Source organism: Python bivittatus, unplaced genomic scaffold (assembly GCF_059951505.1).
Source record: "Python bivittatus isolate LINGU-HERP-01145 unplaced genomic scaffold, Pbiv_v1 ctg000610_np1212, whole genome shotgun sequence".
In the NCBI taxonomy this organism is placed as follows: Eukaryota; Metazoa; Chordata; class Lepidosauria; order Squamata; family Pythonidae; genus Python; species Python bivittatus.
The window spans coordinates 50,621,852-50,640,563 of NW_028277088.1; the positions used below are offsets into that span (position 1 = coordinate 50,621,852).

General features: G+C 37.6%; 1 protein-coding gene across 3 annotated transcripts in view; it reads right to left on the reverse strand.

The window, feature by feature from the left end:
• VPS41 (VPS41 subunit of HOPS complex) overlaps positions 1-18,712 on the reverse strand; it is a 129,810-nt gene that overhangs the window by 66,737 nt on the left and 44,361 nt on the right. For all 3 annotated transcript variants that reach the window (XM_088149992.1, XM_088149993.1, XM_088149994.1), the window contains 3 exons: positions 17,125-17,199; positions 7,518-7,580; positions 6,447-6,512 (listed from right to left, as the gene is read on the reverse strand). In XM_088149992.1, coding sequence (XP_088006118.1) covers positions 6,447-6,512; positions 7,518-7,580; positions 17,125-17,199 — 204 coding nt within the window. The remainder of the gene's footprint in view (positions 1-6,446; positions 6,513-7,517; positions 7,581-17,124; positions 17,200-18,712) is intronic.

Below are 18,712 nucleotides of genomic sequence, written 5' to 3' on the forward strand. Positions count from 1 at the left end.
TTCTCAGTATTTACTGACTGACATTTTATAGCTTACAAAGCAATCTGCTTTTCTTGCCTGGTCCTCTTCATCTACCAACGCAATACCAAACAGCTGACTACCCTGTTTCTAAAAAAGGACTGCGCTGCAAACAGCATCCCGACAATTTAATAATTTGTCAAAGTGATCCAACCAGTTATTATGAAGCACATATTGTGGGGTTCAGAGGTAAAGGTCACTTACTTACTCACAAAGCAAAGAGAAACTGGATTTGCTGACACTAAAAATCAGGGCAATTAAAAAAAAAACTGAGATAGTACTTTGTAGACATTAACAAGAATACAAATTCTACTTCCGTTCCTGAAATGGTAGCAACTATTCAAAACATTTCTACCTCACCATATCTCCTGGCATAAGAAACGATCTAATGTAGAAGTGATTCTTTAATTTAACATAGCAGAAATTAGCTCCAATGGGGGGGGCATATCACTCCTCTGCCTTTTGCCTAAGATCAATTGGTGTGTGCTTGTGTATGTACAAAAAGCCACTCATAATGTGAGTTCTTCATACATTTATCAAATCCATCCTGTAGTTATACAAGCTCATGAGACATACCATTATGTAGATCAATGTGCTTTAACCACTGATTGTAGGGGAATCTTATATAACCTAGGTATGTACCATTTCCATGTTATTGGCAAGAAAATTGTGTAGACATGTCAAAAAGGTCATTAGGAGACAAGCTGAACTGAAAGAAACTTCATCTTTACATTGGATGAGTCAGAACTACAGATCTTTACCAGTCCTTTATCATTCTTTTTTTTTTTTTCCAGGTAATGTCAAGAGCTTTCCTTTCTAGCAATAATGGGTACTGTACCAAAGTTAGTAGCAAATTATACTAATGTTACTTTAAAATGCCTTTCAAAAGAAAGAGTCCTAAACCAGTAAAGGGATGAAAAGCATCAACAAAATTGAAAAATGCACCTCTTCAGTTAATATACTACCCACTTCTTAGTCATGGAAAAGGATGAGCATGTTCATTAAAAACTGACAATGCAAAGCTATCAAGGACTTGCAATGACATGTAGACATATTTTCTTCAATAGCCATGTTCTGCTCTAAATTGTAATAATATCATTATAAGATAAGACATATTTTACCCATAAGCTTAAGGTATTTAAAAATCAAAGAGCAATCAACAGTTTATTTCAAGATTGATGTGGTTTTTAATTCTCTTTTTAATTTGAAAATTATTTTCAAAATTTTAACTGTTCAGATTTTTCAATGTACTTAAAGCAGCTATGCACAAAATTCATTTAAGCTAGAAAGTTAAAAATGTGGCATCTCTTAAAGAGTTAACTGAAGAGCTCCTATTTCAGTTTCTCCACCTTCATTTAGCAAGCTTTTCACCCTGTTATTTTTTAAGATTAGACCCTCTTTTAAAGGTAGAAGGTTATGGCCTACAGTAGCACTATTTGTCTTTTTCTTTATGCCACAAAATTCCACTATCTCCTTTGGCTGGGGATGCCCTGTTATTTACAATGTATTATTATTGTAAGGTTACCATCATCTGCCAAGTGTTCCATTCAATACTTACTATACTTAATTGTAGTGTGAAAGGAGCAGGAATGGTTCAGTTAGTCAGTCCTGTACCCATTGGTCAAAAGAACAGCATATTTCTATTATATTATACCAAGAGTTCTCAATAACATTAAAGAACCCCATATTAGAATTGTGGTCAAAGACAAAATACTATGCTCCAAATTCTATGATTATCTTGCCTCTGCTACTTCATCTCCGACTTCTACCATGATAGTTGGGAATTATGGTAGTTGCAGATCAACTTAACATAATGGCAACAGGTTGAGGAAAATTTTCTTCCTACCAACATTGCTTCCTGTAATATTTTAATAACAATACTTAACAATACTTTGAGAGTTCAAAATGCTTCATATGCTAAAGCAATAAAGTAGATATAACTGTTTCCACCATAAAGTAGGCTGAAGTGTCTGAAGCCAAGAAATGGCTGGTTAGTTCATAAGTTCACAGTAGAAAAAAGTTTGAAACGATGGCCCTACTGACTCCTACCAGTTTCCTTTGCATGGGCAACTTATTTATGTCAGTTCACTAAAATGAGAACTAAACATCATCACTTTAAACCTTTGATTATTAATAATCTAGATTAAGTGTTATTATACTGTCTTTCATCTGATAATACCACCACAGTTTATTACAGAGGTGGGCGACTGTTTTAGCTCCAGTGACGTAAGAGGTGGTAGAATAAGGCAACCACACATTGAAACAAACAAACAAACAAACAAACAAACAAACATAATATATCTTATTCACACACTTAGTTTACCAGCTGCCATGAAAGCCAATACCTTTGTTTTAATTTTGCCACCTTCTAACTGGCTGTTTCTCCTCCAAGTAGATTAATTAAGCTAAAGGAGATTGTAAACACCTCTACTCTCAGAGATCATGATGCAGGCAAAATCACAGTCCATGCTTAGCAGAACACATTTATTTTTCTGATGGCTGATCAGCTGACCAAGAATGATGCTCAGAGTCTTCCAGAGTTTGATGGTCACATGAGGTATAATGAAGGGCCATGTGCACATATCAGTTGTCTGATATATATATATATCCCTCCCTCCCTCCCTCCCTCCCCAGGACCACATGGGTCATAAGCAGGGAGAGGCAGGAATCCCAGGTAAGGAGCACAGGGGTGCTGCAGGGGGGTGGGGGAGGCCCTGGGAGGCCCAGTGCATGTTGGGGAGGGGGTGCTCAGGGGAGGGAGTACTCAGTGCAGTGAGCTCAGATAGGCCAGGGAATGAGGGCATGGGGTGCATAAGATTGCAGGGAGGCCAGGGAAAGGGGGTGTGGGGTGCGTGCATGTGTGCAATTGCAGGGAGGTGATGGAAAGAGGGTGTGTGTAATCACAAAGAGGCTGTGGAAAGAGGGTGAGGGGTATGTGAGTGTATGTGCGCGATCGCAGGGAAGCCAAGGAAAGAGGGTGCGGGGTGTGTGCAGTCGCAGGGAGGCTGTGGAAAGAGGGTGTGGGGTATGTGCATGCATAACTAAAAAAAAATAGTGTGTAACTAAAAGAAAATAAAATCAGCCTGCTAGAAAATGCAAGGGATTTAACAAAGTATAAAAAATTGGGATCAATTAGTAAATGGCCGAGCTTGCTGAATTTCTGATTTGCAATTATTTAACAATAGCAGCAAGATTTTCTTTCCATCGAAATGATATTGCTGAAATAAAGAAGCTTAGAATAAACAGGTGTAGACTTTTGTGTGACTAGACTGTGAGTTCAGTTCATTTCTGATACTAATAATAAAAAATCCTTAGGCTTAGAATGTGTTCACAGGTGCCTTGTTTGTAACTGTAGGTATGCTGACTTCTGTATCTGGCTCTCACTTATTTATTGTCAAATTTATACCCACATGCTACTGGCAAGTCACCTACCAAGATTTACAGTACAATAAAGATGGTTAAGCAACAAGTTACATTGGTTAAAAACAGCATTAATAAAATAACACAATAAATAACACCAATAAAACATACATAAATCCAGAGAAGACCAATATTATATAAAGTAACTAAAAAATTAAAAATGCAATATTAAGAAAAAAATCATTTTTACAAGTAGGCAATCAGACACCATTACAAAGGCCCTTGTTCTTTCTGGATGGGCCTTCTTTTTAGGGAGCACTTGTAATATACCCATAAAGGATGAGGAGAGTACCTGCTTCATGATACTCAAACTGTAAACAGATTTATATATTAAAATGAGCAGAAGGCAGAAAAAAGCAAATAAAGGCTGGGAGAGCATCTGCAAGGTCCCTGTATTCTCAATACACGGTGGATAAAATTGCTTGTATTCGCTGTGACTTGAACTCCATGGCAAGTCCCATGGAGTTAAGTGAGGCATGATCATGTGATGTTATCTGGGAACAGTTCAATTCTGTTAGTTCTGACGAAACTGACAGGGTTCTTGGTGCTATAGGTGTGGCCAACTGTTTTAAACCCATGCCCCCTCCTGGTTGGTTAAGGACTCCATATTATGGGGTGTGTGAATGCATCCCTTTGGTGGTAAATGCTTCCTTGAGAGAGGGAGTGATCCTATCATCTCTAAGAGAGGCGCTGGTCTCCCCATCCTCAAGAAACCATTGCTGGATCCCACAGATCTGGACAATTTCCTTCCAGTCTCCAACCAAGTCTGCATCTCCAAGAAGTCCTGGAGGAAACGGATTATCTGGATCATCAACAGCTCAAATAAGATCCCCCTCACCATTATGCTCATCTGAGCATACATGGACAGGTTGAGAAGCACCCTCAAGCTGTCAATCTGCTTGTTCAGAGTAAGTGTGCCCTTCCCCAGAGCAGGAAAATACCCCTTCAATAAGATAGAGACATCAGCAGTAACTACATGCTCAAATTTGTCTTGATTCAGTTTTAGTTTGCTGTGCCTTATCCAAGCTGCAATCCAATTCAAAGAGGAACTTGGTATCAGCACAGACTTCCTGCCTAAAAAATCTAATCTTTATTAACAATAGATTATTCCTTTTATGAAGATTACCCTGATGAATAATCCAGAAGAATTTTGTTAGAAATGCTACTTCTATATCCATCGCTAGTTAATTTGCTTCAGTAAGTTAAGTACCTCTAATAATCTGCACATTAAATTTTAAATTATCCAAATTGTTTTATAATCTTTGCATCTTTCATTTGTATATCTTCTCAATGCTTGTGTATAATGAAAGAGAGAGAGGAAGAATTGCAAGAAAATGGCCAGAGAATTGGGTGTGGAAAATACAAATAAGAAACCTAAAGAGAATAACCTACAGTCCATTCTTGATAAAAGTCTTGATCTGAATCAACAAGAATCATAGCCTAGCAAATTCATACATGCAGGCAACAGTGCATGTACTTCAGAATGCAATACTGTTTGTGTGTGACCTCTCGCCAACATCGCTTTTTCATATTCAAGAATTTGCCACCAGGTTGATAGCCACAAACTCATTTGGACATTCTCAAATGAGGATTGCACGGTCACACAGCAAGACCTTCTTGACTTAACACAGCACACACTTTCACTAAACTGCAAACCATTTGTCTTGAGATCAGTTTAAAAACATAAAACAGACCAAAGCAAAACACAAATGTATATTCCAGGCTGCAGTCTCTTGCACCGAGCCTGAGACCAATGTTTGCTCTAAATTGTATTCAGAGTCCCACATGCACAGTCCTGAGCATTCACTTCAGTGGAAGGGCTTGTTAGATACCTGCATCCTTTTGTCTGCACAGAGCTATCCCCTTCACTGTAATAACTGAACAAATCCAAACAAAGGAGATCAATGCATACACATATACACAAGATGTATATATAAAAATAAATGCACCTTGTGTACTGTATATTATATCGTGATGTATATTCCAGAGGGTTAAACAGGCCCCTTCTGCAAAAAAATCAAAGAACCTCATGGCACTTAAAGACTAATCAATTTATTATTGCATGAACGTGTAGATCACAAAATACTTCTTTGTTACAACTAAACTCCATGAACTTTGCAATTCACAAATGTTTATTGCCAGCCATCCCCACTCTGGATTTCCCCCAGATAGGTGGACTAGTTCCTTGAATTCCCTAGCCAACATGACCATTATTAAGAATTCTGAATGCTGAATTGAACTCATAAGGAGAACATCCAGACTGAAGAAGCCTGGCCTATTTGATATTAAATTGGTTATTTTTTAAAAGTATCACAAGTAGTAATAGATGTATGACTACATGTGGTTTGGTAGCAAAGAATACGAATGGGTATAAACATGGGAATTCTCTGGAATGATAAGTGACATCACATGTGTCATGACACCACATAAACAAAACAGATTGTATACTACTCATAGATCACTTGCATCATTTGCACAGTAGGATTTTAACACACATGACATCATCATGGCTTCTACTGGACCCCTATGGTGTGTGAAGAAAAGAAAATTTTAAGCCTGACTTGTCTTTATCCCACACGGGATGAAGTTCTAAGTAAATCTGCCAAAAAGTGAGTCACATTCAATTCTGTAGTAATAAACATGGCTAGGCTACACACTTGTTACAGCTTTCCTAGCTCAACAGGGAATCTTTTATCAACTTGTGGAAACTTAAAACCATCTTCCATTCTATAATGTCAGCATAGTTTAAAAACAATTATTTCTCAAAATATGAAGTAACTGAACAAAAAAATATAACAGATTTATCCTGGTTTTACATTCACTGAAACAGAAACTCCACTTTATATTTGTATGGATTTGAAAAGACAGCTTCTAAAAAGCATCTCATTAAAGTAACAAACAGGAAACCTGAAAAATCTAAACAAATATCTTTGCCATAAATCTCCTTATTTGGGTCAACCTGAACCATGCTATAAATCTAAAAAGTTTTATGAAATGAGTAAACTTACTTTGTTTCTTCCTGTAACAAACTGTTTACAATGCGATCTCACAAACTGAGGGTGAACAGCAACAATCTGAATGTAATGGAGAAAAGTATTAAATATTTTTGTATTGCGGTGTTAGGCTTACAGGTGATCCTCGCTTAATGAGGTGCTGAACAAGTGGTACTTACTACCAGTCCTTGAAGTTCTGGCCATTGCAGCGTCCCCGCGGTCATGTGATCGCGATCTGGGGGCTTGGCTTGCAATTACAATGTCGTAGCATCCTGCAGTCACGTGATCACCATTTGCAACCTTCACCGCCGGCTTCTGACAAGCAAAGTCAATGGGGAGCCAGCAGGAAATCGTGAATGCTGACCACATGATGTCACACTTAATGACATTGCGGGATTCGCTTAACAATGGCAACTGGAAGTGCCGGAAGTGCCGTTGCTAAGCGGAGCAGTCACATGACATTGGACTTTACAACCACATTGCTTAGTGACGGAAATTCTGAACCCAATTGCCATTGTTCACCAAGGACTACCTGTACCTGTATTTCTTCATAAGGAAAAGGCAAAAATTAATGCATGTAGAATGATAAGAAATCATATTAACTGAAAACAATTTCCTGAACTTTACTTAAAATAAATATTGTTTTCTTTTGACCCTGTCAATTTCCTTTGCCCTAGTATCAATCACCTTTTGGGAATGTAGTCCTGGCTAATTGCACAAAGGCGAAGAGCAGCCCTTCAGCCTGAAAAAAGATGATAACCACCCGAACTAGAAGTTCCAGCAACTGGATTCCATCCTATTGTGGCCTCATACCCTACACAGCATGGCTCATACTGTAACATAACTCTGGTTTGGTGACAGACACTAAAACACTATAAATCACAAAAGATCATTAGGTTACTGTTAATTTAACAAGTCAGGATAGCAATCTGTTAGAATAGAATAATAGAATAATCCTATTCTTCTTGGAATTGGTGCAACTATTTCTGAATGTAATAGTAGTATATTGTTAAGAATAAATTAAGATACTTTATATAAATTAAAGAATAAATTAAGAATAAATTAATAAAATAAAGTAATACTTACTTTAATTGGGCAATCAAATGTTTCATGGAATTCTTCCCCTGTGTACAATCCAAATACCTGCACCTGAAATTAAATAATGTGCTTTTAATATTCCACTGCATTGTCTGTTATTTAACTGAAGAGCTCTAAAGAAGAATTATCAAGCTATGGTTTAAAAAAGCAAATGGCAACAGATTTTTTTTAAGCATGTGAAGTTATTCAGAGATTGATCACAGATACATGAAAGCGCCATGTACAAACATACATATCTACATACATATATATGCATCATGCTATTCTGTTTCAGGATAAGCCACATTATACAGAACACAGAAAAAGGAGTAAGAAGTAATAAGCCAAAGAAATTAAAAGTACAAGAAAAAGAAAAGGAGACAGAAACTAAAACTAGCTTACATCAACACATTAATCACATCATTTGCACATCCTTCTGTCCTTGTAATCCATCCTTGATTCTACTGTGTCCATACGCTGTTTCAAACAATGCTCTTTGTTTTTTAAACTTCTGGCTGCTCTCTTTTTGAAGAGGATTTCTTCAACTTCATCCAACCACAAATTTTCTGGGTTTCCTTTTCCTCTTGATCCATGCCCTTTTCCTTCATATATTGTTTTGCAAATTGATATTCATTATCTCTATATGACCAAATCACCTCAACATATTTCTTTTATACTGGTCAATCAGTTTCATATTCAATCCACATTCATTTATCATCCATTTATTCTTGAACCTATTTTGCCTGTTTCCCGTGACATAACCAAACTCTCACTACCATATAACAAAGCAAGCAGAAACACATTCACATATGCAGCGACTTTTACCTCATTCAAGACAGATCACAAGCTACTTAGCACCATTGGGCCAGCAATCTTTTCTCTAAAAATTTCTGCATCCATTTTCCCATTTTTAATAAAAAGAATCTATAAAGATGTACAAATTCATCTACTTGCTTTAGGTTTCTCACCAAATATGTGTAACTTGTAATCATTCATTCAAATTTTCCTGTCAAATGCAACTACCTTGCTCTTTAATGCAGGTAGTCCCTGGGTTAAGAATGCCCAGTTTACAGATGACCCATAGTAAAGAACGGAGCCTATTGTAGCAAAGTTTGAGTTAAATACACAATGATTTGAGTTAAATACACAATGGTTCAATTTCATTACACAATACTACTTATACAGTATTATACTATAATACTGTTCTAGCTTACATACAAATTCGATTTAAGACAGACCTTGGGAAAGGAACTTGTTCTTAAACTGAGTACTACCTGTATATTAATTTTCAGACCCTTATTCCTCATTATGATACAATCTATGAACCATTTGCTGCAAATAATTTTGGTGCTGGCCACACCTACATGCAAAAGCATACATATGGTAGATTCACATTCCCAACTCTTGTACCTCTGATGTCATCGCAAGTATTTCTTAGGCATTTATTCATAAATATATTAAACAATCAAAAGGACACCACATATCCTGTTCTTATTCCCTGTTAAATGTTAAACCATTCACTAAGCATTCCATTTATTTTCACACAACCTTTACTTCTATCATATACCACTCCTACCACATTCAGCTACCAACCATCACTTTCATATTCATGCAAAGTATTCCATAATCCAACCCTATTCACTTTACTATTCACTTTCTTTCAGTTAAATGTACAATAACTTTGTCACAATCGTAGATTTCTTAATGACCCTGATGAAGAACAAAAGTCTGGTCTGCACACTCCTGTCTGGTGTGAGGCTGTATTACACTTCATGAATCCTCAATTATTATACTTCTGCCTAACCTATGATGCAGGGATGAAAGGCAGAACGGAAAACACATACTGTATCCTGATTCTTTGGGAAAAAAGGATAGAAGCAGAAAAGGAAACTGTGGCATGAAAAATATATTTATACAAGAGATTTCATGTATCTATATGCCAAAGTGCATTACTTCAAATAGTGTCTAAAAATACTGCCTGAACTGCAGCTTCTATTAACAGAATTTTCTCTCAAACCAATAAATTTCTTGTGTTTGTAGAATTTGATGCATATGTTGAGACTCCACCCATTTGGTTCTTTTAATTTTATCTTTTGTTTGCCTAAGTTCCACTGGTAGTTGGGTGACTTATATAAATTCATAGAAGAAATGTATACATGCATACATACTTCTGCCAAGATTCAATCAATCAAATTTATTATGGTCATTGATCAGTGATTTCCATTAAGATTAATAAGGGTTCACCATAGAAATGTTTCTTATTTAAAGGGTATCACACAATGTATCATATAACTGACATCAGACAAATGGATCTGGATGGATTCCTGATAACCCTGGAGTAGTTTCCTGCTATTCTGAATAGTAGTTGGTCTATGTTCTTGCAAATGTCTAGATGAAAAAATTGTATGAATGGCAGAGACAACTGTTCTTGATTACCCTTTCCTCTTGGTAGAGTTCATTCTGGACCTGGTTTTCTGAGAATTAGGAACAATTAAACAATGGCTACAAGATCTAGTCTCTCCATCAGTGGAGAGACTAGATCTTATTTTAGAGCTGTTTCCATGACAGTGACATCAGATAATATATCTAACCTGTGCATTATCACTGCATCTATCACATTTCCAATGGAGCAATTCTGAGTTTTAGACTGAAGCCCCGCAGGTGATGTGAAAAATCCCAATAGCTCACAGTGACTAATGTGCAGTTCTGATCACTTCTACCTATTTCAACCTTAATTCCACACTGAGGATAAGAGCAGATGAGAAACTTTGGGCATGTACAATATTTTGGGAGAATGAGGTCAATCACTTCCATGCTCTAATCAGCTCCTGACTGACTGGGGTAGCTTGTTGTTTAGTCGTTAAGTCGTGTCTGACTCTTCGTGACCCCATGAACCATATTGCACCAGGCCTTCCTGTCCTTCACTGCCTCCCTGAGTTTGCTCAGTTTCATGCTCATTGCTTCAGTGATGCTATCTAACCATCTCATCCTCTGCCGTCCTCTTCTTCTTTTGCCTTCAATCTTTCCCAGCATCAGGGTCTTCTCCAAAGAGATCTCTCTTCGCATTAGGTGACCAAAGTATCTGAGCTTGAGCTTCATTATCGATCCTTCCAATGAGCAATAAGGGTTGATTTCCTTTAAGATTGACTGGTTTGACCTCCTAGCAGTCCAGGGGACTCTCAAGAGTCTTCTCCAGCACCACAGTTCAAAGGCATCAATTCTTCGGCACTCAGCCTTCTTTATGGTCCAGCTCTCACAGCCATACATTACTACCGGAAAAACCATAGCTTTGACTATGCGGATCTTTGTCGGCAAGGTGACATCTCTGCTTTTTAATATGCTATCTAGGCTTGCCATAGCTTTCCTCCCAAGGAGCAAACGTCTTTTAATTTCATGGCTGCAGTCTCCGTCTGCGGTGATCTTGGAGCCCAAATAAATGAAGTCTGTTACTGCTTCCATTTCTACCCCTTCTATTTGCCAGGAATTGATGGGGCCAGATGCCATGATCTTAGTTTTTTTAATGTTGAGTTTCAAGCCAGCTTTCGCACTCTCCTCTTTCACCTTCATCAAGAGGCTCTTTAGTTCTTCTTCACTTTCTGCCATTAGGGTGGTATCGTCTGCATATCTGAGGTTGTTGATGATTCTCCCTGCAATCTTAATTCTGGCTTGTGATTCTTCCAGCCTGGCATTTCTCATGATGTACTCTGCATATAGGTTAAATAAGCAGGGTGACAGTATACAGCCTTGTCGTACACCTTTTCCTATTTTGAACCAATCGGTTGTTCCATGACTGGTTCTAACTGTTGCTTCTTGGCCCGCATACAGATTTCTCAGGAGACAGGTAAGGTGGTCTGGTACTCCCATCTCTTTAAGAATTTGCCACAGTTTGTTGTGATCCACACAATCAAAGGCTTTTGCATAGTCAATGAAGCAGAAGTAGATATTTTTCTGGAACACTCTCTAGGATGTCTGGCTCAAGGTCAGTGATCACACCAGCGTGGACATCAGGGACAATAAGATCTTTCTTATATAGTTCTTCTGTGTATTCTTGCCACCTCTTCTTAATCTCTTCTGCTTCTGTTAGGTCCCTGCCTTTTTTGCCCTTTATCATGCCCATCTTTGCACTAAACATTCCTTTGATATCTCCAATTTTCTTGAAGAGATCTCTAGTCTTCCCCATTCTATTGTTTTCCTCGATTTCTTTGCATTGTTCATTTAAGAAGGCCTTCTTATCTCTCCTTGCTATTCTCTGGAAATCTGCATTCAGTTGCTTATATCTTTCCCTTTCACCCTTGCTTTTCACATTCCTTCTTTCCACAGCTATTTGTAAAGCCTCATCAGACAGCCATTTTGCTTTCTTGCATTTCTTTTTCTTTGGGATGGTTTTAGTTGCTGCCTCCTGTACAATGTTACGGACCTCTGTCCATAATTCTTCAGGCACTCTGTCTACCAAATCTAATCCTCTAAATCTATTCATCACCTTCACTGTGATGGTCTAGTGGTTCTATCATCACCTGGTGGTTCATCACCTGAGTGGTCTAGTGGTTTTCCCTACATTCTTCAATTTAAGCCTAAATTTTGCAGCAAGAAGCTCATGATCTGAGCCACAGTCAGCTCCTGGTCTTGTTTTTGCTGTCTGTATAGAGCTTCTCCATCTTTGGCTGCAAAGTATATAATCAATCTGGTTTCGGTATTGACCATCTGGTGATGTCCATGTGTAGAGTCATCTCTTGTGTTGTTGGAAAAGAGTGTTTGCTATGACTAGCTTGTTCTCTTGACAGAACTCTATTAGCCTTTGCCCTGCTTCATTTTGTACTCCAAGGCCAAACGTGCCTGTTATTCCGATTACTCCTTGACTTCCTACTTTAGCATTCCAATCCCCTATGATGAAAAGGACATCTTTTTTTAGTTCTAGTTCTAGAAGGTGTTGTAGGTCTTCATAGAAGCGGTCAACTTCAGCTTCTTCAGCATCAGTGGTTGGGGCATAGACTTGGATGACTGTGATACTGAATGGTTTGCCTTGGATACGCACTGAGATCATTCTGTCGTTTTTGAGGTTGTACCCCATTACTGCCTTTCCCACTCTCTTACTGACTATGAGTGCAACTCCATTTCTTCTAAGGGTTTCTTGCCCACAGTAGTAGATATGATGGTCACCCGAATTAAATTCACCCATTCCCGTCCATTTCAGTTCGCTGATTCCCAAGATGTCGATGTTCAATCTTGTCATCTCATGTTTGACCACATCCAGCTTGCCTTGGTTCATAGATCTTACATTCCAGGTCCCTATACAATATTGTTCTTTACAGCATCGGACCTTCTTTTCGCTTCCAGATACATCCACAGCTGAACGTCCTTTTGGCTTTGGCCCAGCCGCTTCACTCTTTCTGGAGCTACTTGGAATTGCCCTCCGCTCTTCCCCAGTAGCATATTGGACACCTTCCGACCTGAGGGGCTCATCTTCCGGCGTCATATCTTTTAGCCTTTTAACATTGTCCATGGGGTTTTCTTGGCAAGGATACTGGAGTGGGTTGCCATTTCCTTCTCCAGTGGACCACATTTTGTCAGAACTCTCTGTCATGACCTGTCCGTCTTGGGTGGCCCTGCACGGTATAGCTCATGGCTTCACTGAGTTACGCAAGCCCCTTCGCCACAACAAGGCAGTGATCCATGAAGGGAACTGGGGTAGCTAGAGCATGGCAATTCTTAAATGCTTCCCTAAGGAAGTTAAGAGTTTTGTGGCATCAGGAAAAGGCAACTTTATTATGATGTAAGCTCTCTTGGAATCTTGCAGGCTGATGCTCTAAATGCAGTGGTCTCTCCTTTCTGGAGGAAGTCAAGAAAGACATTAGTTTACTCCACAAGATATGGGAATTTGAATCCTTTAAATCTGTCTCATTATGGCTAGCTTCCAGTTCTAATGACAGGCAACCCCATGGAGACATAAGAATTCTAATTTCAGATAAGTCATCATAACCTGGCCTTGATTTGGCCACTTCCTCTGGCTATGACTGTCAATATGTCAGAATGGACATAAGGTATTTTACTTAACATTTACATTTCTTAAAAAGTAGTCTCTCTCAGCAACAGGATTTGGGATACCCTTGAGAAATATATTTTAGCTCAATCCCTACAGATGCCTAATGTGAATATACCTATAGTGGGTGATTTTAATACCAAACTCACAGCAAGTAACAATTCACTACTAGCATGATTTAATAGTGTCAATAATCCTCACCATTACCACTATTCTTAAACTCACTTACTGGGGCAGGTGAAGATTAAGTATCACAATTCCTGTTTGACTGTATCCACTCTCTCTTCATATGTGTCTCATTTTTTAATGGAAAACTTTCCAGATAAAGATTACCTCCCATTAATTACAAAATTAGAAATATCTTCCCCCCTACATATAACAAGAAGGTAAGCATTCAGGTTAACACTCAGTTGGAAAAGGACTGTAGGTGCTGATGGTGAAGCAGGATAGTTACTTTGAGAAGTTTTTGGCTTCCCTGACTCTCCAAAACAGTTTCATATCCATGTGGTCCAAAGAAGTAAAAAACGTCCTGTCGCTTAGCCTCACAACACTTGAGTACACTTGGTTTGACAAAGCTCAATCAGGGATGAAACAACAAATCTTTCCAGAATTACCTATGGCCATCCTAAATGTATACAGCCCTGACTTTGCCACTTCACTTTTCGGGCAATCTTTTATCTTTCATATCCCCTTATATTTCTGTTTATATTCTTTATGGTACAAGGCCCTAATCTTCCCTCTCTGGACAATCTGTCATGGAAACTTTGTCCTCTGCCCTTTTAGCAGGTACACCAATAATGGTCTCTGGAAGCACTGTAAAAGTTTGCACAATCATTGCAGTACACTCTTAAATCAATCATTATATATGCTGTAAAACCAGCATTTTAATATTTTAATAACCTATTATATAGCAATAAATGATTCTTTCCATCTAACAGTTGTCTTTTAATAATTTTAGCTCTTTTACATATATATGTTTTAGATCTGTAGTCTTTTTAATTAACTTTCTTTAACCCTGTGCAGTGTCCTTAGCCTCTTTGTAACCTCATATTTCTTTATACCTCTGTAACATTTGTTATGGTACCTTAAAGACTAATCAATTTATTATTGCATGAGCTTTCAAAGATCACAGCCCACTTCATCAGATGCAAGGTGTTTAAATAAAGGTTATTAGCTAAATTATGGCGCAGGCTTTTGTGAACTATAATCTGCTTCATCAAATACATGACTATGTTCCATTTTAGGTGTTCAGAAATACAGTGCTGGCAAATGAACTACAAAAAACTTAATCAGAAGAAATCTATTGAACATATATCAGAAGAGATATATGTTCAAACACACTACAACTAGCTGTAATAAGAGCATTATTCAAACTTTTGAGCTAAAAATGGTTTTCTTCATTTTCACGCCTGGAACTGTATTGGTGGAGAACATTTGAACTTGTTGATTCTGCTAGACTTCTCAGCTATGGGATCTATTCAGGCCACTTGGTTTGGGTAGTTCTCATTTTTTCATGGAGACTTCCTAGTTGGTTTGATTAAAAAAAAACAAATCTGCTAAGCAATTTTATGGAGGATGCAACTCCACTGTTGTTCCATCTGTGTTGGCTTCTGTATTATCTCTAAACCTACTGGACCATTATTTTTAAAGCTGTAAACTGCCTAGACCAGATAATGTGAGGAATTATCTCTTTCCACATGGTGTTTCCTGGTGAAGTAGGAAAGATTCCACATTGTACTACTTACTATCCTTACTATCTTTCTCTTTCCTCATGGTCTTTGTCATACCAAAACCCTTTTATTCCTACAAGCTTATGAGTTGGCTGGCTTCTAATTGTTGATGTTGTGTTATCTGGCATGATTTGTCATTTTAGTTCATATCTTAGAAGACATGTACATTTGTTCTTGATCGTCTATTCTATACTAGTCTATCCTGACATAATACATAGTACCAATCTGGATCTGCCTCATTACTTGCTTCACAGTCATTTCTGCAGCAAAAGATACACAGAATACTGGGCTCTTTCTATGTTGAGATCGATGAGGACAAAATAATGTTTTGCTATCAGATCATGTTGCCCAGACCCCTCAATGTGTGGTGCTCTTTTTGCAGCTTAAAGTTCTGGGTCAACTATCTGAAGCCATGACAAATAGTATGCAAATTCCCTCTCTTAAATGATGAATACTAAGTGAAAATTACCTTGATTGCACTGCAGCTCATACAATGTAAAGTTTTTGCAATGGTCTATGGCTACACATTTAATATACTTAAATGTATTAACACTCTTAAAATACGTTGCTGTCAGCTATCTTGAACAGTTCACTATGATTGCAGATGTGAGATAGTACTTTAACAAATAGTGTACATAAAAAAAACCTTAAATAACTAAAATCCATGAAATGAGGAAGCCCTGTCTGTCTTGCTCATTTTGAAGCCTCAGTCTGATCAAATGTCCAGCCAGCCTTAGCTGTAAGAACATTACTTTTCTAATCTAAATATAGCAAAGCATATTAAATGTTTACTTCATAAAAATCCAAACACATTAATGGATGCGCATTCTTACTAGCTTTTCTTAATGTACTCACAAAAATTTTATATAAATAAATAGATTAAACAGGTTTATGTAGATAAACCTGTTTAGCTAGATAAAATGAGCTTGTTGCTTAATTTGGTACAATCCTGCCAAACAACCCAATTAATAGTAAACAAGTTTGGACCACTTAAGTCAGTCAGAACTTGAGGAGTGATATCAAATGTACTGTGCATACAAGCAACATTATTTCCTGAAAAAGCATCTGAATAGGTTATGGCAGAGTTTTATCATGCCAAACTACTACTAGCGGAGATTGCTGCACACTTAAAAATAAACAAATAAAGACATTCTAATAACTGAAGAAATTGATCCTCAAAATCACTAAAATGTCACAGTTCTCATTGTTCCAGAAAAACACGGATAATTGTTGGCCGTACACAAAATGACGTATGCTCCCAGTTGAGATAGAAGGTGCCACATTTTTTAAAAGAAACAGGGTGTGTGCATGTGTGTATTGATTTCACATTTGTTTAATGCTGTAATAGTTCACTGACTATAAGGCCTGATAGATGGTGACTGCTTATCAAAATATTCCAGAAGTAGCAAACATAACAGTTTTAAAATATATATGGATGAAAAACTACCAGTCCATAGAAATTTTGCACACAGAAATCCAATTTTCTGGATTTATACCAAAGAAGCATTAAGACACAGTGTTGCAGGAACATCAGACTAGCCAGTGAACTATAACTGGCACCATAGCAATAATTGCAGTGACATGTCCCCTTGCCATAGCTGTTAATCAGCTTAATACCAGTAACAGTACTGACATTTCTTGTAATTACTTTTCCAAAAGCAGATTTGAACCAAATATATTTGACTTTAATTATGAGTTTTCTGAAGTGTGTTTGGTACTAAGGCAGATGATCCAAGGTGACGTTATTATAAAATTTCACTGTACACAGACCTTCCAACGGTCTGGAAAAATAACACTGAATGACCATTACAGGCAAAGAGAAAAGAGAAAAGACTTGTTTTTGATGTACCTTGCCATCTTCAGAACACACACCCATGTGCTCTCCACTTTCATCAAGGCTAATCTGATTGATCTTGACTGGACTCTGTTGAAAGTTAGAAATGGTAAAAGGAAAATAAATTAAGAAAGAAGTATCACCTTGAACAAGCAAATTACTTCAGCTTCCCATTCAAGATAAAAACTCACCTGCTATGTCCTCGACTCACCAAGTTCAGTGCTATCCATTAGTTATATGTAATAATCTACTAGAACTTGTAGAATAGGTGGCACACAATACATTTTAAAAAATTGAAGCTCAACCTGGTTTTCCTATCTGGCAGGAAGTGCAGAAATAAAACCACATGCACCAAAAGCGACTGGGCAGTCCACAAGAGGTGACTAGCATTCCTACTGTACTGTTCAGCAATAGTCTTCAAATTGTCTTATCTTCACGAAACACTATATTAATCTGTCTACCAAGTATCCCCAAGTTACAAGGGGGTCTTCAGTATAATTTAATGATGATATATCCAGTATACTTCTGGCACTCTGCTCATTAGAGGGATCACTAGCAACTGTAGCCCAACTTGCCCATTATTATAGGTCTTATCACAGAAGGTTCTTGAAAACCTTCTAAGAAACTCATGATTCTCTGGAATGCTATATTCAAATAGCCAAATTAAGGAGATAAATTTAACCCTGTGGTCTATTGTACAATATTCTAACACTTAAACATTAGCAATCTTTAGCTAAAATGAAAAAACAAAAACAAAAATGGATAGGAAGAACCATGTTTTATCAAACGTCCCTGCTTGGGAAATAGTAGACCAGAAGATCATAATGTACTAGCTTCCTCAATACATTATGAGACTAATATGGCTTTCACTACAGCCCAGATTTCTAGAGTACATTTGTTGCCCTGCTGAGGAACATAAAACTGTTCAGACGACAAAAAAGAATAGTTTGAGAACTATCTGAAAGATCATCTTCCCTCCACATCGTCTGTCCTCCTTTTACATACATCATTTCCTCCGTGATCTCTGGCCTCATTTCAATGGGATAAGGCCTTCCCAGTAGCTAAGCCAAGACTGTGGAACACCCTTTGCAAGAAGCACAGTTAATTCTCTCTTTTTTAAAGTTTAGGAGAGTAGTTAAAATATTCTGATATAGCCAGGCTTTTGGGCCATATTTTATTGCATTATTACTGTAGTACTATAAGAAAAAGGCAGGATATAAAATAGCAAGTTAGCTCCAACAAACAGATGATCATTTTAATTCTAAAAAGTGAAGGGAAAAGCTTTTGCAATTTTGAAACCACAGGAGCACTCATAGAGCAAATCTATGAAAAAAGAACAGCTTACTGATAAATGGAAGGAACTCCCACTTATATGAATAGACAGATCCCAAGCCAACTAAAGGCAGTATTTAGAAAATGAGGATTTTGTTGAAGTATGGTATATACTGTATAACAGCACATATTACATATGGCCTAATAGTAATGAATGGAAATTAATTGAAATGGCTTCTGGTGATTAAGCCACAGACAAAAATTCTTCGAGAATATCTGGGAAATTGTGTCAGGCAGAAAGTAATGTCCCCCACTGAATTACTATTAGTTG